General features: G+C 37.9%; 1 protein-coding gene across 27 annotated transcripts in view; it reads left to right on the plus strand.

The window, feature by feature from the left end:
• Positions 1 to 24,207, plus strand: part of PDE4D (phosphodiesterase 4D) — a 1,371,041-nt gene that overhangs the window by 1,095,053 nt on the left and 251,781 nt on the right. Inside the window, exon 1 of one of the 27 annotated variants that reach the window (XM_005604195.4) lies at positions 9,501 to 10,331. Within the exon in view, the coding sequence (XP_005604252.1) occupies positions 10,267 to 10,331 (65 nt within the window). The 5' untranslated portion in view covers positions 9,501 to 10,266. 27 annotated transcript variants of the gene reach the window in all.

Genomic DNA, 24,207 nt, shown 5'->3' on the forward strand with positions numbered 1-24,207 from the left:
TACATTATTATTTGTCTGTATAGGTGTTCCCCTTCACCCTTTGTTCCCATCCTCCCCCCGACTTCCCCCTGGTAACCACTAAACAGTTCTCTTTGTCTGTGTGTTTATCTTCCACATATGAGGGAAATCGTATGTGTTTGTCTTTCTCTGCCTGGCTTATTTCATTTAACATAATACCTTCAAAGTCCATCCATGTTGTTACAAATGGGACGATTTTCTCTTTTTTATGGCTGAGTAGTATTCCATTGTATATATACACCACATCCTCTTTATCCAATCATTAGTTGATGGGCACTTGGGTTGCTTCCACATGTTGGCTATTGTGAATAATGCTGCAGTGAACATAGGGGTGCCTAAGTCTCTTTGAATTGTTGATTTCAAGTTCTTTGGATAAATACCCAGTAGTGGGAGAGCTGGGCCATATGGTATTTCTATTTTTAATTTTTTTTAGAAATCTCTATACTCTTTTCCAAAATAGCTGCACCAGTTTGCATTCCCACCAGCAGTGTATGAGGGTTCCCTTTTCTCCACAACCTCTCGAACATTTGCTATTTTTTGTCTTGGTTATTATAGCCATTCTAATGGGTGTAAGGTGATATCTTAGTGTAGTTTTGATTTGCATTTCCCTGATGATTAGTGATGTTGAGCATCTTTTCATGTGCCTGTTGGCCATCTGTATATCTTCTTTGGAGAAATGTCTCTTCATATCCTCTGCCCATTATATGATTGGGTTGTTTGTTTTTTTGTTGTTGAGTTGTGTGAGTTCTTTATATATTATGGAGATTAACACTTTGTTGGATATATGATTTGCAAATATTTTCTCCCAATTGGTGGTTGTCTTTTCATAAAACTTATTTTTAATAGTGAGTATTATTTATTGCGTCCTTACTATCTGCCAAACACTTTGCAAAGGTTTTACATCTCTCACTTAATCCTCACAATATCCTGTTTTTATCTCTACTTTATAGCTGAGGAAACTGAGGCTCAGAGAAGGTTAACTAACTTGTTCAAGATCAAACAAGTAGTCATTAGGGGAATTTGAGTTTGTACCCAGGCATTCTGAGCCCAAAGGCCACCTTTTAGCCTGATTTTGTATGCCCTCTGTAATTACTAGGCATTGTCTCCAAGAGCAGCCCTTTGACATTCACTAGAACTTACTTGTAATGTGTGATCAAGGGGAAATTACTTGAGTTGGTCAGATTATTTTACCATTACTTTTAACATAGGCAGGGAAAAATGTTACCAAACAAAAAATGAGCCCAGTGAAAGTTTGCTTCAGAATAAATCATTTTTCTTCACTGTCGATTGCATCAGGTATCCTTAAAACACAGTCTGTTTGCATTTATTTCTGACAGATTATTTTCCAGATCCTATTTTAATGCAAACCTCAACTCATCTCACAATATTAGAAACAGGGATTCATTTGGCAATGTGATTTTTCCAGTTATTTTATTTCTTTCAAAAAATCTTTTAAAAATTATTTCGTGAATATGATTTAATTTTAGAATATTGCTTTATGCCTTGAGATAGGTAAAGTTAGGAACCACTTGATTGATGAGTGGCTATGGTGAATCTGAAATCAGAACTAACATTATAGTGTGGCCAATCTGGATGTGTGCTGAGGACATCTGTATATAGTTAAAGAAAATAACAGTTAAAGGGATGATTTAAAAGAAAATACACCAGATGTGGGTCAAGGCAGATATTTTTGTTCTTGACTTTGTCTGTGTCTATATAATAGGAAGCAATACTTTATAAAGAATCAATGATGAATAAAGCAAGTACATTGGTTTCTCAAGGTGAGAATGGTTGTCTCAAACCTTTTGTTCCTAATGCTTTGTTTTTCTCTATAAGAATGAGACATCGAGAACAAGACTGGCTATCACATTCCAGATCTACTGCTAAAATTTAATTTTCTTTATTCTGTGGATATTTAGTGTCTAGAGTGGTCAGTTCACTGTGCTAGGCAATTCAGAGATACAAAGATTATTAAGAAATAATTTCTATCATTAAAGAATTTATATATAATAAGAAATTAATCTTCTTGCTTCTAGTTATATGAGGTATGTAGAGTAGTAAAATTCATAAAAACTGAAGGTAAAATGGTGGTTGTCAGGGGCTGAGAGGACTGGAGAATGGGGCGTTACTGTTCAATGGGTACTGAGTTTCAGTTTGGGAAAATAAGAAAGTTCTGGAGGGGCAGCCCCATGGCCAAGTGGTTAAGTTTGCATGCTTCGCTTTGGTGGCCCAGGGTTTTGATGGTTCAGGTCCTGGGCACGGATCTAGCACCACTCATCAAGCCATGCTGTTGTGGCATCCCACATAGCACAACCAGAGGCACTCACAACTACAATATACAGCTATGTACTGGGGGGCTTTGGGGAGAAGAAGAAGGAAAAAAAAAAAGAAGATTGGCAACAGTTGTTAGCTCAGGTGCCAATCTTAAAAAAAAAAGTTGAAAAAAAAAGAAAGTTCTGGAAATGGATGGTGGTGATGGTTGCACAGCAATGTGAATGTACCTAATGCCCTTGAATTGTACACTAAAGAAGGTTATAATGGTAAATTTTATATTAGGTATATTTACTACAATAAAAAAAATACTTGATCTTGATCTATACTTATAGATGATCAAAATATTTAGTCGTTTGATAAAGAGAATTTTTAAATACTTGGACTTTGATAGACATAGCCAATTCCTTTATTTTAAAGTAAAATTTATAGATTTCTAGCTTTAAAATGGTGGATAAAAATATGTAAGACCTTCCTACCCAATTTTTCTATAAAAACATCATTCGAATAAATAATTGGTACAAGAAACAAAAAGGTGCATTCCATCTTTGAGAAAACTAGGAGATATTTGTAATTCCAAGCCATGATGCATAAAGATAAAAGTGGATGGAGAAACAATCAATGACTGAACTAAATAAAGGTTCAGTACTACAGAGAAGTAAGCTGAGTTGCCCCCAGTACCCCAGAAAGCACCTTGGAAGATGAATGGGTTCCGAAAATAGAGAATGTATAAAGAGTACGTAAGGTACACTTATCCACAAGCCCTTACCCTGTTTCAGTAAAGTCATTGTACCCTACAGCCCTCCCCAGGAGAGATTCTGGAATAATAGGCAGAGGAGAGATGGAGGAATAACTGTGCAAACAGGCGGATTAAATGACCATCTGCAAACTGATCAGTAAGATTTCCAGCTCCCTTCTCTGCTCACACCAGAACATGAGCAGGCAGTTTTACTTACATTTCTAGAAAAATCAAACTACTCCAGAGGAAAAAAATCTTAGGAACAGTGACAGTCAGGGAGACCAAATAAAATGCCTGCTGGGTAACTGATCACGCTATAGTGAAGCTCCCAGTGCACAAGCCCCACCCATGCATGCTGTAGTGGAGGAAGAACATTTCCTCTACCTACTAGGTCCTTCTGGCTGGGCTACAAATTAAATTCACATGAGACAGAATAACAGGAGAAAATCAAACAAAGCTTTATAACATATATACATGGGAGAGACCCAGGAAAACAGTAAGTCGCCAAAATGGCAGAGGCTCTCATCTTATATACCATCTTCAGCTAAAGACAAAGGACCATGTTGGATTGTAGTCTGGTGCTTCAAAGGGGAGGAAGCCAATTCACATGGAAATAGAAAAGCAAACGTTTGGTAAATAGAACACTGACAGGAGTGGGCTTAGCAAGGATCCTGTCAGTCCACCGGATACCCAGAGTTATTTATAGTGGTGGCCTGTCCTGGGGACAGGTCTTTATTTTAAATTTCTTTTAGGCAGTTAGGGGGAAGGTCAAAGTTTCTTTCAGAGTCTTTTGTTCTTAAAAATAATCAAGGCAAGGCAAAGAGACACATCTTGGGCTGGCCAATTCTGATCCCCCACAATGCAGAGCTGCCCATCACCTTTCTAGGGATCTCTTGAGTCATATATGAACTGGGGTCAGAGTTCAGTGCAGGAGTTTGAGGATCCTACTGTCATCACTGTTTGATGAACTATTTGCATGCATTTCTTTAATAACATTTAAATATTTAATTAAAAATGAGGTTAAATTTGCAAAGATGCATTGAAATGGAGAATAAAGAAGGGCACAAAGAGTGAAAGAGGGAGAAAAAGGGGGGTAGAATAAAAAGGAAATGCAACAGCACTTATGAAATTTTAAATTAGATATGAAATTTATTTGAACCCTACAGTGTTTCTTTCTGAAATCCAATATTTTGAACTAGTGCAAAGTTCTGAAAGTCAATTATAGAACGCATTTCCTGTCAACTTTACTAACCTCATGCAGAAATGTTGATTCTAGTTTTAAAAGCTAGTTTTCTGCACCTTTTAATAGAACATGTAATTTGTTGACAAATGTTGATATCCATGCATTATCAGAGGTGTCACGTATTGTTACCTTTTAAAATGATCATTTGTTAGCCGGTATTACCTAATGAGGCAATCAAAATGCCATCTGTTGTGTAGGTAACAACAAAGAATTACCTATGTTACGAGTATGGCTCAAGACCTTATGACTCTTTGTAGGTAACAGACTTGTGCTATTGTCATGTATACCCTCATCGTAGTGTTCATGAACCTGAAAATTAGAAACAAGGGCAGTGCACTTAGATTGTTTAATCCCAGATATCCCAAAAATCTGAAATTTTGATGGATAGAGGGCTTAAAAACAATTCCCAAGACCATGAACGTGTGGAGATAGGGAGAGAGAGGATAGACACTCTGTGGTCTTTCCCCATACCTCGCCCTATGCATCTTTTCCTTCTGGCTGTTCCTGAGTTATATCCTTTTAATAATAAACTGATAATCTAGTGAGTAAATAGATTTTCTAAATTCTGTGAACTGCTTTAACAAATTAATCCAACCTAAGTTGGGGGTCGTGGGAACCTCTGATTTATAGCTAGTAGGCTGGAAGCACAGGCAACAGCCTGGGCTTGCGCCCAGTATCTGACGGGGGCAGTGGCATGGGAGGGCGAGGGGAGCAGTCCTGTGGGACTGAGAACTTAACCTGTGGAGCCTGACACTATCTCTTGGTAGATAGTTGAAATTGAATTCTCAGACACCCTGCTCGTGTCCCAGAACTGCTTGTTGGTGCGGGGAAGCCCCTTCCCAACATGTTAGAATTGGGTGCAGAACCCAAAAGAATTTTGTTGATGCTTTTCTTTGCTGTGCAGAAGCATTTTAGTTTGATGTAAAGATTCAATGCAATACCTATCAAAATTCCAATGGCATTTTTCACATAAATAAAAAAGGCATTCCTAAAATTCGTGTGGAACCACAAAAGATCCCATCAAAGCAATCTTGAGAAAGAAGGACAAAGCTGGAGGCACCACGTTTCCTGATTTCAAACTCTGTTACAAAGCTATAACTAATCAAAACAGTTTGGTATTGAGATAAAAACACACTCATGGATCAATGGAATGGAATACAGAGCCCAGAAAGAAACCCTCACATATATGGTCATTTAATATATGACAAAGTAGCCAGGAATGTACAATGGGGAAAGGACAGTCTCCTCAATAAATGATGTTGGGAAAACTGGACAGCCACATGCAGAAGAGTGAAACTGGACCCCTATCTCGTACCACTCATAAAAATTAACTTGAAATGGATTAAAGACTTACATATAAGGCCTGAAACTGTAAAACTCATAGAAGAAGATTGAGAAAAGCTCCTTGCCTTGATCTCGGCAATGATTTTTTGGATACGACACCAAAAGCACAGTCAACAAAAGCAAAATTAAATAAGTGAGACTACATCAAAATCATGATGATTATTATTCTAACTTGATATTTTACAAAAGAGACAGGAAACCTGAAGATCAGAAGCCTTCAAAATATAATACTCTAAGTTTCTTCTCAGGAATTAAGGAATTTAGCTCCAAGGAGGTTTGTGCCCATAGGAAAGTCCTTGAAACCAGTTGTATACCTAGAGAGTATAACAAGATAAGAGAAACTGCTCAAAATCTGCTTGAAATTCCCCTCCAGATAAGAAAAATACCACCTTGTTCCTCAATAATGAAGAAATGCTGCAAGAGTTCCAAGTGAATTGTTCTTATTAATGGTAGAGTATAATGTACAATACTAAGAAACTAAGAAAACTACAGCTCCATGGTTGTTTTTCCTAAAACATTATTTAGTCTATCTGCAGTCCTGAATTTAAGCAATTTTGACAGGTCTGAATAGTCTGTTAGTTTATGACATGGTTCCCAAAAGTCTGCTCATGACGCATTAGAAAGTGTGTAGATTATCTATTGTTATCTGAAAACACGATTTTACTCAGAAGACAGAAGATCTGAAAGTGGGCTGAATATTTCAAAATAATAATGTCTGAGAAAACTTGGATGTATGGTAAAATCATTCCTTAACACCTCATTCGATTGGTTTCAGTTACCATTTCATGTTTAATTCTTGGTTCTTGATAAATGTCACTAGTCTCGCAAATCATGCTCACCACTGAATGACTAGAGAAGGGGAAATCACATTTCAGGGTGCTCACAATCTACGTGTATGCAATTGATGCTGTCCACCTGAGTACTGCCCATATTGTATCATGGGCACCGTTAGTGGTATGGGAAAGATTTTAGGTGGTATTTGGACTCTTTTTTCCTATTAATACTTGTATTTGGGGGAAAAAAATGTAACCAACATATCAAACTCATTTGCCAAATAAATATAAAGTTATCTTTTAAATTTATGTTGAGTTTAAAAAATTGTCAGTGATGGAAAATATCAGGTAAGTAGTGGTAGAGATGGTATGCCAACATGACAAAACTTGTGGAGGTTTTGTCCAAATGACTGAAGTATAGGAAACATCATACTACTACATAGTGGTTGGAGTCAACAAAATGTATAGAGATGGATGACCCAATGAATTTACACATCTGTGGCATAGTCCATTGAAGTGTTGTGGTGACGGTAGCCAAATAGACATCTATACATTATATAATCCAGTTTGTGAAGGGAATACTAGAAATAATAGAAGCTTCTGGATCAAATGCATGTTCTCCAAAGCCCTGCAGACAAGGGCCACATGATGTCTGAAGTCTGGTCTCCCTAGATTCAGGTGTCTTTGTCAGCCTGTACACCATCATAGACTTATACACTCCAGGAATGTGCAGTGCCATATCTACTCATTCTGAGAAGCTTTTCAGAGGAAAAAGTTTGTGACACTCGGATTACAAAATATTATTTCAGAAATGTTCCTGTGAAAAATTGCCTTAGAATGAAGAAAACACTGTAATATTGAACAAATACTATTAAATTTTAAAAATTTTTGTCACTACCTTAAATATTAGGGGTAGAAGCAAAATTAAAAATTTAAACCTCTGGGGCCGGCCTCGTGGCCAAGTGGTTAAGTTCACGTGCTCTGCTTTGGTGGCCCAGGGTTGCGCCTGTTCAGATCCTGGACGCCGACCTAGTACCGCTTATCAAGCCATGCTGAGGCAGCATCCCACATAGCAGAACCAGAAGGACCTACAACTAGAATATACAACTATGAACTGGGGGGCATTGAGGAGAAGAAGGAACAAAAAAACAAACAAGATTAGTGACAGATGTTCGCTCAGGTGCCAATCTTTAAAAAGAAAAATTAAATCTCAGTGGCTTGATACTATTGTGTATCTTTCTTTTTCTGTAATGGCAACCTTGACGTACCAATCCAAGAAGCTTTGAGTATTGTGGTTGGTTGCATATGTTATCAGATTCCCCACTTAAACTTGTTTTCTTTGGGGACAGGTATGATACATTTGTCATTATGGGACTATTAGACAGTGTTTAGGAGACATCCAATATGTAGGTTAGGATTTTCAGAGGCAGATTCTTGGAATCCGTGGTACACGGAGCAGGTAAGTGAGGAACAGCATGGGGGCAGCACCAGCCTCATGTGTATGTGACAGTGATGGGCTGGCGGTGAGCTGAGTAATGTCACTGGGACAGACGGCCTTCTGGAGGGTGGTAGGACACAGGGCTGATCATTTCAGGAGAGTTTAACACACAACATTCAGACATTACATTCTGTGATCATTGTCATTTTCTTCGTTGAAATGGCAACCAGAAGGTATCTGATAGACCTTAGGTGGAAAAGAACAGTGCTTCAAAGACGTAATAGTAGTTGCTTACTTTTATTCACTTTGTTTTTTTCTTCCTTTTTCCACATTAAAATTCCAAGGAGAAAAAAAGATAAACTTCCTCCCATAAGCACCCCTCCGCCGACAAAAAATGAGTCTCACAAATATTGAATCTCTAAAAATATATGATTGGTTAACTTGCCTTAAAGTGCCAGCAACACACTAAACACGGGACAGAGCCAAGAATGCGTGAATGTCCCTGAGGCATCATAGAAAAACTAAAAAGCTTAACAAGATAACTATATGGAAAGCAATTTATTGGCATTTACTTTAAAAGGCCTGGGGGTCACTGAGAGGGGACTAAGTCACAAATGCACCTTGAAGCGGGACGAGGGGAGGAGTGGAAGGTTTTGTAATAAGCAGCCAGAGCCTCTGGCGGGATGCCTTACTACATTAATTTTCCAAGTCCTTTGGGTGGGTCACAATTGCACTCCAACATCCTGCCTGCAAATGCTAAATAAATACCAAATTCACGTCAGACTAGAGAACCAACGTCCTAACTAATGTCATTTAAGAAATCAGAGCGCTGAAATTCTTTTCACTTGATAATTCATATGCAAAATCACTGAGGTTGGCACACCCAGAGGAATATACATTCTCTGAGGTCAAAAGTGCCTTCTCTTCAGGGCAATTTGAATCAGCTTAGATCGTGGCTGCAATAATAGAGCAGCTTTTATTTTGGATGTAGGAGGTGGGGCAGGGATTGGTCTTCACAGTCATGAAAGATGTTAAGATGACATGATATGAATTTCATTCCTTACTGAAGAGCTGTTCTAAATTAGCCAACCCAGAGTCTTTGCATATAAAAATCAATGAAATTTGCATATGATTTTCAAAACGAAATAAGGTTTAGAAATCATTGTGCAAGGGAACATCTTCAGTACATGTAGCCACTTGTCCAGCTATAATACGTAGATTTTTCAATTTAAACATTCCAGCCCAACATGATGCAACGATGCCTGCTACACTCTATTGAATTTTTGAGAGGCAGTCGGCGTCTCTATAACCACCCCCAAAGCGTGACATTTCATTAAATATGCTCAAAATGAACAGCTGCTGGGTCCTCAAGTCGTCTCCACTTTGCTCCTGACAAGAAATTTTAGCTTTCAGTCCTGGACTTTGAGAAAATTACTTTTTTATTTTTTATTTTTTTTTGGGAGGGAGGGTAAACAACTCATTGGCAAAGGGGTGTGTTCCTTATAAAGGTGCTCAGGGAATCTTACCCTGAATAACACAGACACACAGACACCTCATTTTCCAGAGGAGGAAATGGTTTGGTAAGTTTCGAGAAGTCTTCAGTCTCTTCTGTTTGTTCGCTGGTTTACAGTCCTGGTCTCTGGCGCTGGTCTGCCCCCGAGCTTTGTAACTTTCAGCAATTGACGGCCGGCTGGGCGCTGTTTTTTTTTTTTTTTCCTCTCTCACTTCCCTACGATGTTTTGAACTGCCTTCCTACAGACGTCACACAGCCCTTGAGGAATAGTTTCTGCCTGGCACGATTGAATGATAGTTCTCATTCACAAAGGCTTGGAGTCAGATTCTAAGCAGAGGACACAAGGGAAATTACATTCACAGGTAAAACTGGGGCTCTGACTGAGGTGCGGAGAGCTTTGTTCCCTCGCTGACTTCTTGGCTCCCTGGAGAAGAGTGTTTTCCTGTGGTCGCCCTGAAATGGAACTTCCCTGACAGCTCTCCGGTGTTACAGGACCTCGCAGTCATTTTCTTTTCCTTTCTCTCTACCTGAGTACTTTTTGTGTGTTGGAAGCCTTTAAACTTGTTATTAGAGAATTGCAAAAGAGACGAGATCAAATGGCTTTTCCACTGTGTTGGTTTCCCTTGTGACCAGATGAAGAATAGATTTAAAATTCAGTTCCTCCCTTGGCAATGCAAAACAGAGGAGAAACTGTCACTTCCTAACAGCCTAGTAGTGCTGGAGTAAGTTCAGGATGAAAGAGAAAAGAGCTCCTGTGTTTTAGAAGCTTCCCTATGTTCTGGACTGGGAGCCGGAGTTGGACTCCGGGAAATTTGGATTTCTTCAAGCAGCCTCCCTTGGAAATGGAGTATATTTAAAACCGTCTTTGTGGAAAGACAGCTGAAATGTATTAATTAGAATACTTGAAGAGTTTTTTCTTTTTCCAAAATGAGCATTATTGTGAAGCCCAGATCCCGGTCTACGAGTTCCCTGAGGACGACAGAGGCAGCCTGGTAACGTGCTTTTCTCTCATGCTTCTCCCCTTCTTTCCTTTTAGGATTGACGTAATACTTGAGTATTTAGAATTACTGTTGAGGTTCTAGGGTTAGGTGTGACGTTAAGGCTTTGTAAGAAAGAGCACAGTGGTGGTGACGCTATCATTCTCTTTTATCTCAATTTTGTCTGCTCAAAAACAGAGGTGCTCACACTTTCTTTGAACTCCATGTGGACTATAGTAATTCATCTGGTGACAGTTTTTGGAGCAGGAAGAAACTTGAAAATATGTTGGGAGTTTAGAAAATGAAAACTTGTCACTTTTCACTGTCTGATTTCTTGCTTGTTTTCTCATCTTGCTTGCCTGCTGCAAGCAGGCTGGTAGTGGACAGTCTTTGCCAGCGTCTTTAGAAGGAATATTTGGGCTTTTAGCACAGATGTCTTGGAGAAATTAATAATGGTATCTATTTTGATCATATGACCAACTTGAATTTAACTATGTGGCTAAATGTGTATTAAGTTGCTTATCATTTAGTCATCTCCTAGGTTTTATTTTGTCAATGTTTCCTAGTAGTTACATTTTTTGGTGATTTTAGTGTTTCATCCCAATAAAAAGTATGTTAATTTCAATTTATTCTAGTATTTCGTTCTACTGTTTCCCCATTATTGATGTAACATGCACATAGGCATATGGCCCTCAAGGAATATTTTCCCAGTAAAGTAACTTTTGTGTCTAAAATAGGTATTTACAAAATACTTATGGCTATTTCAGAGGTTAATTTTATTTTGTTTATGTTAGCAATTGATTGTAAATCAATAACTAAGCTCACCTCTTTGAAATGGAAATAATGATGCTTCAGATAGGGGAAATAAAAGCAATGATTCAGGGCAAGTACCTGGGGATAGGATGGAAGCAGGCAGGGGAAATATATATACATTATTACATGAGCAGGCAAACACAAATCTAAGTGCTTAAATTATTTGCGTAAGGAATTCAGCCCACGTTTATGTGGTTGGGTTAGCATTTGCTGTTATTATACTAGAGTTTTATGGTGGACTAGAATCAAGAATTGCCGCTTTTGTAGTATTTCTGTGAGTTTTAACAACCTATAGGTGCAGATTTTGTCTCTTATGTCTCTCATGATTCCTCAGAATACATGCAATAAATTCTACTTTGAGTTTATTTAAAGAAATGTTTGCATCTGCAAATAAATTTGTAGGCTTCTTTTATGCCAAACAATAAATAAGGAGGAATACTTAGAATCCTTTTATTAATTACCATAGCTAACATAAATCTCTAATATAAATGAGTAATCAGAATTATAAAATAAGTAGATTTTATTCATTTGTGATTTCTATCCTGCCTGTGTGAAAACAAAACCTGATACTTGAATAAATAGTATTTAACCAACCTATTTCTCTTTTTTCCTAAACTGCCAGTAGACGTATTTTCCAGATTTAGAGTTCAGTCGGCAATAATTCATTTCAGGTGACTAGTCACATTGGCACCCTTTACTCCTCTGAGATTGTCATAGTCTATTTTTTCCACAACTATTTTATTGTTCTAAATTCTATAAGGGATTTTCATAAATAAATAGGTCCACAATTCAATATCTATTTTTAAAAAGATTTGTGCGTATGTATATTGTTGCGTTTACTTTTAAATAGCTTACATAGAGTTGGGGTCAAAATGGTTTTTGTGTAAGAAATAAATGTCTTTCTCTATGCTAATGCTTCCTAGATTTAACTGCCCACCATGGAAACCTCTCCAGTTATTAATCTTACGTCTGACTTATCAATAATATAAATGCTTGGGTATATCACTGCTGCTTCAAAAGCTTTTGACCTTAGGTCATAATTGCTGTAATTACAGTTTAACCATTTTGTTATCCCTTTTATCATTCAAATACTATACACACAAATTTATTTATTTATTTATATGTGGTAGAGTCTATGTAGATTATAAATTGGGTTTATAGAGAAAATATACTGTGTATGTGTATACGTACACACACTTATTTATATTTCCTTGATTATGAAAGAAAAGCAGTGCCTTCTCTCCCTGTGCCTATGCACATACAGGCCCCAGAGCCCTGCCGGGCAAGGTCTTTTAACCAGCTTTTCTATTCTGACTTCTCACCCCCGCCCCCACCCCCATTCCTTTTCAAAAGCCAAAGCTTACTTCTTCCTCTTAACAGTTGACTTCCCCTGAGAGACCTGCTGAATTACCATTTATCCCTTTTGCAGATGGTTTTATTTCATTCTGCCCTTGAGAATATTTTGTTCTTGGGGACCCATCTTTTGGCTTTACCATCTTAATTCTGCTTATGTAAATCTATTTTCTGTTCCATGACCTACTTTCTCTAAACCTGTTTTCTCCTCGATTGCCTCCAAACCAAACGCTACCTTTGGAAGTTTGCTAACTGCCTTCTGCAAGAATCCAATGCTTCAGATTACTTTTCCTTTACTTTTTCCTATTTCTCTCCAAGCAGTGCCATAAAAAGCAATCCACACTACCTCATTTATAGCCCTGATTAAATCCCTATGAGATATTCACATTTTAAAAAGGGATTTCATGGCAAACTCCTAATAAAATTGTATACCCTTCTCTTAATTCATCTACTTAAAGGACAAGCCTTACTTATAGCTAAAATTTTATGAATTTCAAAAAAGTGAAATAAAAATAATCTGGAAATTAATCTGTTTCTTTGTAATATTGGTGTCACAAATTTAAAGTATTATATTATAAGGATACATACTAGGTTGTTTTTATTTATTCGGCAGGTATTTGTTGAGTACCTACTGTGTGCCAGGTTCTAGTAGAATGTGATCATGGTATTTATCCTGTAGTATTCCTTTCAAAATCTGCGTGAAATTGAGAATACTTAATATATGTATTTTCTTATACTCCTAAAGTTAATAAAATTAGCAAACTCATTGACTGGGACATCAGTTGCCTTTCTATTTCAATCGTTTCAGTAAGAATAGCCCACCTTTAAATTCTATGTAAGAAAAAGATGAGGCAGTTACATTTCCATGAATATTTGAATTTTACATGTCTTGAATTCAGATTTAGTCAGCAATTATATCTTATAATAATATTATGATATTATAGCATTTTACCATTTACAAACATATCCCAAGGGTAATTCTCATTAATCTAAGACTTATATAATATAGTTTAATTTAAGTAAAAAATAATTCGCCTACCAAATATAGATATAAAGAGAACTATAGTCAATAAAACTGGACTTTGTTCTTTTCTGCTGTCAAACATTCATTATTTGGCATATGCTTGTTATAGTTAAGATTGTTCATTATGTAATCTGGGAAAAAGAGATGCTACTGTCTAAAATATAGCTGTGGACTTTTTTATACAGCAAATTTTGAAACAGATTATTAAATATGTAAAAATTATTCTTAGGTTTATAGACATAAGAAAAAAAGTCTGGAAGGCTCTGTTTCAGGTCTTTGGCAGTGGTTACCTTTTAGGGTAAAATGGCGGGAATGAAGGCAGGGTAGACTTTCTTCTTATCACTGTTTTTCTCTGTTGTATGAATTTTTTCTTCAAGCAAGTATTATACATGAAATTTTAAATATCTTAATAATATAACTACCATGTGCCCTAGCAAGCTCATCTTTATATGTGTAGATATCTATATATCTGATAAACAACAATTTGCTCAGCGTCCAAAATATGGTGAGTAAGCATTTCAATACTGAGCAAATACAGATTTCTGAATAGCAGTGCCGCTCAGATCACTAAATGATTGCTTTGTTCTATTAACTTTCTCTTCCTAACGTTATAAAAATTCAGCCTGGCTAAGAATTCTTATTTTGGCCTCATGATCACAGTGAAAAGCATTAATTAGACTAAAACTACTAGTTTTATAATTGAGAATAAAAAAGATGTAACGTTTTGGAGGGAAAATTACTCATAACCCCCACTTTCCCATCCTCAACTGTTTTCACTTTTTACTTAACTTACATATCTTGAACAGTTGTAAATACTATTTCTGTGCTCTGACTCTTCATTTACACGTTAGCATTTTCTACTTTTCTAATAATAATACTTCTAGCTTTCATTTTATTGAGTGTCTTTGTGAATGAGAATTCTGTGGAGAATTTTACATACAATGTCTTGTTAAGTTCTTATAGTAACATTAAAGGAGTGGTTAGTCCACATTTTCCAGACGAGGAAATGAGCCTAAGAGATGAAATAATTTGGGCAAGGCCATTTAACTGCCAGGGGAGGCTGGAATTAGAGCTCAAGCCTTGGGCCGGTCCGGTGGTGGCGCAGCGGTTAAGTTTGCACGTTCCGCTTCGGCGACCCGGGGTTCGCCAGTTCGGATCCCGGGTGCGGACATGGCACTGTATGGCAAGACATGTTGTGGCAGGCATCCCACTTATAAAGTAGAGGAAGATGGGCACGGATGTTAGCTCAGGGCCAGTCTTCCTCAGCAAAAAGAGGAGGATTGGCAGCAGATGTTAGCTCAGGGCTAATCTTCCTCAAGAAAAAAAAAAAAAGCGCTCAAGCCAGTCTGCTCCAAGGACAATGCTCCTTTTACTTCAACATCTTGCCTCTCTCTACTATCTATAAAATTACCGTTTTTAATGACTGTAAAACTGTCTATTTTGTGAATATATCTAAATGCAGTGAAATACTTGGTTACATATTGGGCGATTGAAGAAATACATTGAAAGTTGACTTTTTAGAGGTGTGAGAGCCTATGAAGTTTTGGGCTGATGGGTGTTGAAAATGACTGTTTGAAAGACTCTTGTAGTTACAGTCTCTAGGCCAGTATATTCTCTACTGGTAGCAAATAAGGTCATCCAGTCCCCATTGTAGAGAAACGAGGAGCAAAAGGTCAACACCTCCCAGGTTTGAATAGATCATCTTTTTAATTATGTTAACAGGTTTTACGATGTTCTCTGCAAGCTCTGTAAGGCTTCAGTTTAGAAACAAATTCTGTCTCAGACTGTGTATGAAGTTTCATACTGCTTTAAGTCCGCTTTAAAAATGGTACAAAGTTTCCTTTCCTCTTTTATCTTAGAAGCTTTTCTAAAGGGGAAACAAATGAACTTTGCATGCTCTGCCTTTCCAATATACATTGTGACTTGGCTTAGGTAATTGACTACTTTCAAGTTTGCTTCAGAGTTTTGACCATGTGATAAACTTTTTTGATCCTATTACCTAAGTGTGTATCACATCTGTTATATAATAGACCTGGAGATACACAGCTTTTGGAAGTGATCAAGATACCTTGAGTATTATTTAAAACGTAAGGAGGAAAGCACAGAGTGGATCACAGATAGGGGTACTCTTTAAAGTCATAAATTATAAGATTCTCTGAAAAAGCCCCTTGTCCACTCTACATCTCGCTTGCTTTGTGTCCCTGAAGATGCCACCTGGTTCCTCCCTAGCCAGGTTTACTCACTTGTAAAATAAACGAGTGAGCTAGACCAGTGAATTTCAAACATATTTTTTCAATGGAACACTTTTTACAAGTCAAATGCTAATATAAATGAGTATATATGAAAGATTTAAAATTATAGATATATTTGACATATAGAGAGAAAATTTTTAAGACATACATATGTATGAAATTATAAGTAAAAATATATAAACATGCATATAACAATAAAATAACCACTGAATTTGCACCTTTATCTTCAGCCCAAACCCAATCCTTCTCCTTGCAGTACCTCTAAAGGGCTCTAGGGGTCCAAGGACTATTGTTTGAAAACCACTAATCTAATAAACTACTAAGATCCTTTATAGTTCTGCTCTCTGTATTGCTGCCCTACCACTGGAGAGTTATTTGTGTTTTCTGAGTCCCTGTGTGGACTGGGATAAACTTGCTAGTAATTAAACTTTTTGGGAAGTTCAAATACAACAGTTCAAATACTTCTGCCTGTTGATTTGGGGCACACCATGGTTTTGGCCCCATCACTAAAACTTGCATTTCAGCAGAAGTAAAGGAATACCCTACTTATTAGTCCCTCTATCAGTCGTTCCAATCGTATAGTGAATTTTATTAAATCAGAAGGAATGAGGATGTGAACGTAACCATGGGTATAGGAATGGTTAGTCATGGATCCACCCAACTGTCACTAGCAAGATTGAGAAAGTAGATTCTAAGATGAAGCTGCAGAGGAAGAATGTTAATGAGGTCTTCAAGGAGGTTTTCCTTAGGGAAAGATGCCTGAGAGATATGTATAAATATTCTGAATAGTAGTAATGCTTAACATATAGAATTGTTAAAACCTGCATAAAGGTAACAGGAATGGGATGTGGGAGCTATTAAGTAGATTGGTGAGAAATACAGTCACAAAGAAGGCATAGTCTTAATTAAAAGCCAACCTAGATTTTCGTAGGAGCCCTTCCAGAGATTATCCAACTTCTCAAGAGATAAAACAGAGGTTGAGGATATGTTGGAAAATGGATAGTAGAAGTAAGTTATACTCTTGCCAAAAGCACTAAGTCTCTCCAGAGATCAGGGTGTACAGAAGGGGCTGAGGTACCAAGGGGCACAAAGAAGTGGGCCTAGGTAAGGTACTAGTAAGGGTAACCATGTAAAGATAACTGGTGGGAGACTGTGCCTGCGATATGTCTCAGCTCTCAAAATGCCTCACTCTGTGGTCAAGTGTGGCCTAAAGTAGGATGTACTTCAAAAGAATGGAGAATAGGCAGGATCCCAGAACTTAGGGATGCAGTTTCTTAGCATCACAAGGGAAATATAAATTATATATATTATTATCCACCCTCAGCCTTCTAAGGGGGTTGGCTCTCCCAGGAAGATCCTGGGTGATGGGCGAGGATGTGATTGGGGAAGCTAAGCTAAACTAGTCTTCAGAATAAAAGTTAGAAAAAAATAAGAGAAAGATTGTGGGGAGAGCTGAAGAAGTATGGCTAGAGATGTTGGAGGGAAGATCAGAGGGGAGGCCAATATGGAAGAACCCCATCCCATTTTGAACCAGACATCCACCATCTAGCACCCTACCCTGTTTAATCACACTGCCACCTTCTGGGCAAAAGCTGCCACAAATGGACTTGACTGTAGAAGGCATTTTTTTACCCCTCATCTCAGCTTTAAGAACTTCGGGCAGAGGGTAAAGGGAGTCAATGGCAAATCTTTCCATTTCTCTGCTACGTATGAGGAAGAACAAGAAATCAGAAAACTAGAAACCAGGTATAGATTGCAGCTCCCAAAGCTTCCTTACGAGAAATGGTCCTAATGGTTTACAACCCACAGAGTTAAGCTTTGTTTATATCTAATACTAATCTCCCTTGCTTAAATTTTAACCCATTTCTTCTTAGTTATCAGTGGATGTAGGGAGAGTGAACCAATAGATAAGTAGATTCTAGTTCATGACATTTGAAAACTGCTAGTAAGTGACTTTGTGGTTTTTTTCATTTCATATTGCAAAATATTCATTTTGAATCGTAAAGTAGTTGGCACCAGTGTGACTTGTTAAAAGAAATGCTTCATAAAATATCATTTCAATGTGTAATTGTTTTTAGGCTTCACACAGAAGAGTATTCCCATTGTAGCTAATTCTCCTTCCCATTTAAAATACATCCAAGATGAGAAATTCAACTCCTTTTAATTAATATGCATGAAATATTCATGTATGTATGGAATACAGAAAACAATAATTCTTAACATCCGTGATTTCATTCCATTGCAATGCGGCACAGAATTTTTTCTTGTGTCATGGAATTTATAGGACCGATAACTGTTTCAGTTGGGATAAATGAATGCAAAATGTGTCCACTTTTAACCAATGGCATTCTAGCAGGGGAACGAGCCACTGCTGTAATATTTCTTCAGATACGACCACTTTGTCATGGAACAGCAGGTAACTGATTCGCAACTGGATAGCCAGCTAGGTAGGGCAGCAGCTCCTAAGTCTGCAACGATAGTGGAAGTAGTAACGGTTGTAACGATGAAAGCTACGATGCTTTGAGCATATGCTGTTCGTCAGACATGGGACATGGTACTGTACATGATTTAGCTCTTTTTGTCTTCAAAACCACAGTATGAGGTAGAACTGAAGTTACACCGCTTGTAAATCACAGTTCTGAAGTAAACCTGTGGTCTAATTCTAAATCCCACATTTGTTTTTATAGCTATTGTTCTTGTTCTTACTTTATTTGATTTTCCTCATTTTCTCAGCTGCTTCGGCCACACATGGTTCTGCCTCAGGGTATTCCAAAAAGTAGTCAGCAGGCTGCTATTTACCCCTCTCCTTCCTATCCTGGATTGTTCAAGTTTCTCCTTCTAACCTTGCGCATCTCAAGAACATGTCTACCTTTTGTATATGTCTGCCTTCTTTCTCGAGATTTCCATACAAGCCCGACCATAGACCATAGAAATGTACTGAGAAATAGAAAATGGACTTTGACACAGCTCGGTTCTTTAGAGATGTAACTAGTTCTTGACGCGTTCAGTTTATTGACCGACTCCCCCCGTCAGACTATAAATCGCACTGTCTTCTTCCTCTCTGGCATTTGATCAGTGAACGGAACCATAAAATCTTTGAAATGAAAGGGACCACACGTAATAACCTATAATCTAATTCTCCCCACCCGACCCCGTTTTGGAAGTGGAAAAGTTTTGCTACTCTTTAACATTTCTAGTGAAGTAGGGTCAAGAAAAGTTGTTAGAAATAATGCCAAAGCTTATGTGGTTTTGTTAGAGAAATGTTTTTTAAAACCCCAAAATGAAGTTTGGGGTCAAATGGGGAGCTAAAATTTAGTCTATCAGGCAAATGTGTGAAAGCAGTTCTGTTATAATTTGTATGGAACTTTAATGTAATTCTTAAACTTACGTCTGTGAAGTTAACTAATACCATGATAATTCTGTCATAACTTCGCAAAAAATTAGATTGGAGGATTATGTACAGAGAGGTGTTGAGGTTGAGGCCTCAGCACTCTCCAAAAGGAAATTCAAGACATTGTTTTGACCAGAGTCCTCCCCAGACAACTGAACTCTGATTATTCAATTTTTTAGAAGTCACATAGCTAGTTAAGTAGCTAAAATTCACGTCTTGAAATTCTAACTTCATTCCTCTCTGTTCTCCCGATATAGTCCTCACAGAAATAAAAATAACAGTAACTCCTATTGACTGAGTGTGGGCTATGTGGCAAGGACTATGCTGGGCACTTGACAAGAATTATCCCATTAGATGCTCATCACACATCCTGTGAGGCACCCATCATTATTATTCCTCATTTTATAGGTGAGGAAACTGAGGCCTAGTAAAATAAACTGACTTACGCAAGATTGCATGGCAAGTAAGAGAATTTCACGGATTCACATTCTTTTTTTTTTTTTTTTTTTTTTGGTGAGAAAGATTCACCCTGAGCTAACATCTGTTTGCCAAGCTTCCTCTTTTTGCTTGAGGAAGATTCGCCCTGAGCATACATCTGTGGAAATCTTCCTCTATTTTGTATGTGGGTCACCACCACAGCATGGCTGCTGCTGAGTGGTGTAGGTATGTGCCTGGGAACTGAACCCAGGCCACCAAAGCACAGCGTGCTGAACTGAACCACTAGGCAACGGGGCTGGCTCCCACATGTTTACTTTTTTGACCCACCTGAACAGAAGTTTATATTTTTGAATCACGGTGTTAATGTGGTTTACCCAGAATCCCTAGCTTTGTATATATGCTCATTTCTGAGATGTGCCCAAGAAGACCACCTTACGGAAAAGAAGGCCTTAAAGACTGAATCAGTTTTCACATTTATAGTTCTTGATTATTTAAAAAGTCATACTAATATACAAACTCAAAAATGCATAATACAAGCCAACATTTCCTAGGCACTCACAGGGAGTCAGCCATTGGACTAACGACTTTAAGTTAATTAGCTGATTTGACATATTAATATATATATATGTATCATTTCTAAGGCAGAATAAGAAGGGGTTAATTGGAAGCTGTAATATCTCTGATTTAGTTGTTGAAAAATTGGTCAGGATCCTCTAGGGGTACAGTCCTAGGCAGGCATTTAATCTGAAAGGAAGGGCATTGTCCCTGCGTGCCTCTGTGTAAAGATTTTCTCCATGTACCCTTCCCACGTGGGGCTGCCTGGTGGTTCAGTCTCACTGTGCTCTCACTGCCAGGCCTCCCCACCTCTCCTGATGCCCTGCTCCTCACATTCTTCTGGAGGCAGTCGGCACACACAGGCTGGTGTGGCCATAGACTCCTGTAGCATTCTTGGTTGTGTAATTCAGAGACTGTTATTTCCAGAGCCTGAGTCTCATCCTGCTTACGAGGCTCCAGACTCGGTGGGACTCCTGTTTAGTTTACCTGCCATCCTATCTCAGCACAAAGGGCTTAAGCCTCCTTCTCCATCTGTTTCTAGAAAGACAACAGGCAAAAAAATGAGATCTGGTTAGAAGATCTCTTCCTGTGGCCTGGAGTGCCTCTTTAGGTGAGCTGTAAGGTGTAGGGGCTAGAAATGTAGAGAAGGCAGTAGCGTAGTGAGAGCAGCAATTAGCATTCCATAGTCTCTGCTGTCTACTTATTTTATTATGTGTAGTTACCAATGAAAATGTGTAAAAGCATTACTTTGCTATAATTAACTGTACATTGGGTTAAAAGCTATGATCAAGGGTGCAGTTTACCACCTGAGGGGGAAAAATTGGACCACTAAAGATTCTCTGAGTCTCTTGCTTGGAAAAACTAGTCCCAATTGTTTATCTGAGTCCTGTTGTTAAAATTGAGTTTAATTGTGTGTGAAGCAATAAGTGTTTCTATGTAATATAAAACACAAAAAGCAAACATGTTAGCCCTTAGCAAACATGCCTTTATAAAGATGTTATTATAATTGGGAAAATCATTTTACAAACATATGTAAATATATGAAATTATGTCCGTACCTAGAAATATATGTGAAATTTCTCCGTAAATATAAAGTCTTTCTCATGCAAATAACAAAAGAATTCGATAGTCCCATTGTTTAGAACCAAGATGGTTAATCTTTTTCATCTGTGGTCAATTACTAATAGTCACATGGAATCAAATACTGGGAGTTGCCTTGGGGCTTGAAGAGAAAAAGTGCTGCTATCAACTAGTAATGTTCACAAGAGAAAAGAGGGCGTAATGTGGCTGCTTACCCTTTAAGCGGCCCTAGTGATCTCCTAATAATTCTTTCTGTCTAAACTCTGCCGTTAAATTTGCATCTAAGTCAAGCTGTTGTAACAAAAACAGGATTTATACATACATACATACAAATGTGTGTGTGTAATCTTTAGAAAATTTTGGTAATTCATCACCTATGAAGAACATATTTTGTGAATATTGTAAACTATGAAAACTCCTTTTGGATGTTTCAAACCAAAAAAACAAAAAAAAATTAGTAATGTAATTATCAACAGCCACCACTATAATCGCCACCCAGATTGAAAATAATCCTACCAGCAACTCTAAAGCCACCTTTGTGCCACTTTAAGCTACTGCCCATCCTCACCAAATGTAACTATCCTGATTTCAAAAATCACACATTACTGGGGCTGGTCCCATGGTCTAGTGGTTAAGTGCGGTGCACTTCTCTTTGGCGACCTGGGTTTGGTTCCAGGCACGGACCTGCACCACTCGTCAGTGGCCATGCTGTGGCAGCAACCCACGTACAAAATAGAGGAAGATTGGCACAGATGTTAGCTCAGGGACAATCTTCCTCAGTAAAAGAAAAATCACACACTATTATTTTCTGCTTTTGAATTTTATATAAAAGTAATAATACAGTATGTACTATTTTGTGTCTGATTGGTTTTTTTCCCCTGCAAAATGATGTTTGAGAGTTCATCCCATGTTGATGGGATGTATGTACATAATTCATAAATTCTCACTGATGTATAGTTATTTAAGCAAGCTTTTGTTTGAAATATAAATTCAGGGTGAAAATTAAATGTGATAATTGTAAATTATAATTTGGTATACGGGATTATATGAGCACTTAAAACTGATATCAATTTACAATAATTGTTTGAATACATTTTAGTGTCCAAACTCTGTTGCTTGGATGGGCCTTTGTCCTCAGAAGCCTTCCTAGACTTCCCTATGCAGAATTAAACTCCCTTCTCTGTGTTCTTGTGAGCCCTGTACATTTCCCTATTAAAGCTCCTGAAGCATTGCCACAATTGTCTGTCTCACCTGCCTCTCCTCTCAGACAGTGAGCGTGTTGAAGGGTAGACTGGGTTAGTTCATCTTTGCACCCCTGTGCCAGCACGTGATGCCTGTTCCATCATCAGCATTCGACATCTGTCCGTTGCATGAGGAGAGAAGAACAGTGAGTTGTTCTACATTACAAAGAAAATGTTACAAGCCACGGCATGGTTTGATGAGCGATGTGTAGGTCTGCACCTGGGACCCGAAACCGCGAACCCCAGGCCATTGAAGCAGAGCTTGCACACTTAACCACTACACCACTGGGCCTGCATCTCATTTTCTTTTAATAGATGGCACTCTACTAGGAATTGTACTGAGTTGGGGAAACAGAATTTATTCTCTGTAGCAAGGACTTGTAGAGTTTCTAAATTATCAGGGAGGATTTTTGCCTGTTTCCTGTGGCTTTCACTCTTGGTTTACCACCTCCACTGGTAATTCTGGTCTCAGCACTTCTCCTCATTCCCTTGTGTGTCTCCCATTCTAGAATCTACACTTCCTAGTTTTCTCAAGATTTTCTCCTTGCCTGAATGACTTATCTCAGTACATCAACTCGTAATCAACGGTGCATATGAAAATGCTAAGCGTATTGCACATGTTAATCACCCAGCTTACGTGGCTGACCTTCTGACTCTATCAATGGAGTGATTCTGTGCAGCTGAGAGACCTGCTGGAGATAAGTACTGAGACCACCACTTTGGGCTCACTCCAGCTCACTGCGAGTATTTCGAAACCCAAGACAGCTGTCACATCAGGCAGATTCCACAGCTGGGATGCTGAACCCAAGAGTCAAGCTTGTCCTAGAGCTCTAACAAATGGAGTTGACCCCTGACCCCCCAAATCAGCGTTAGCATCCCTGCTTATATTGTGAACTTTTCCCATTATTAAGTTAGCTTTGAGCTTTACCACACTTCTAGAGTAAATATTTTGGAATGCTAAGAAACTAAGGCCTGATTCTTAATCATAGAGAAAGTGATCTGTTTTTATTGTCGTACAAAAACATTTTCTAGCCACTTGACTATTTAATCTGATTCTCGAGCTTAAAATGAACAGTCCTTCAAGAAAAGTTTTGTTTCTGTAGCTCTTCTATTAGTTGCCAAATAAAGGTGCGTTTTTCATTGCTTCCTTTAACAATGTTTATTAGACAGCTTCTGCCCCAGATCCCCTGCTGGCTGTTAGAGAGACAGGGATGAAAGATATAGTCCTCATCTTCCTGAAATCTTCAGTCCGGTGACTTTCTAAAATATTCCTGAGGGGCAGAGAATTTCTAGTTTTACCTACTTTTCTATCCCTGGAATATTTATTACGTTCCTGATAAGAGAATACATTTATAATTTAAAAGTGTTTCAGTTACTTTCAGAAATCCGGTGGTGACAGAATAATTTAAAAACCTCACGACTTGAATTTGGGCTGAGGTGGTATGAAATAAATCAGGAATATTTGATTTTTTTAGGCCAAAATATTTTCCTTGGGCTAGAGGGATATTTGCATTTTAAATAAATTGTTTATTTAAATCACTTCCTAACAAGGCTGTGTCAGCCAAGTTAAATATTTAAATTTATTTTGTTTAAATAAACCTTAAAACCAACAGATTTCTTTCTTATTTAGATATATTTATCCCTTCACTTTTCAAACATAAATTATATAAACTAGGAAATTTTAATATATATATGGAAAGGGCACATGAGAAGGGAACATCAGAAAAATAGCTAGAAAGGAGTG

Source organism: Equus caballus, chromosome 21 (assembly GCF_041296265.1).
Source record: "Equus caballus isolate H_3958 breed thoroughbred chromosome 21, TB-T2T, whole genome shotgun sequence".
NCBI classification, from domain to species: Eukaryota; Metazoa; Chordata; class Mammalia; order Perissodactyla; family Equidae; genus Equus; species Equus caballus.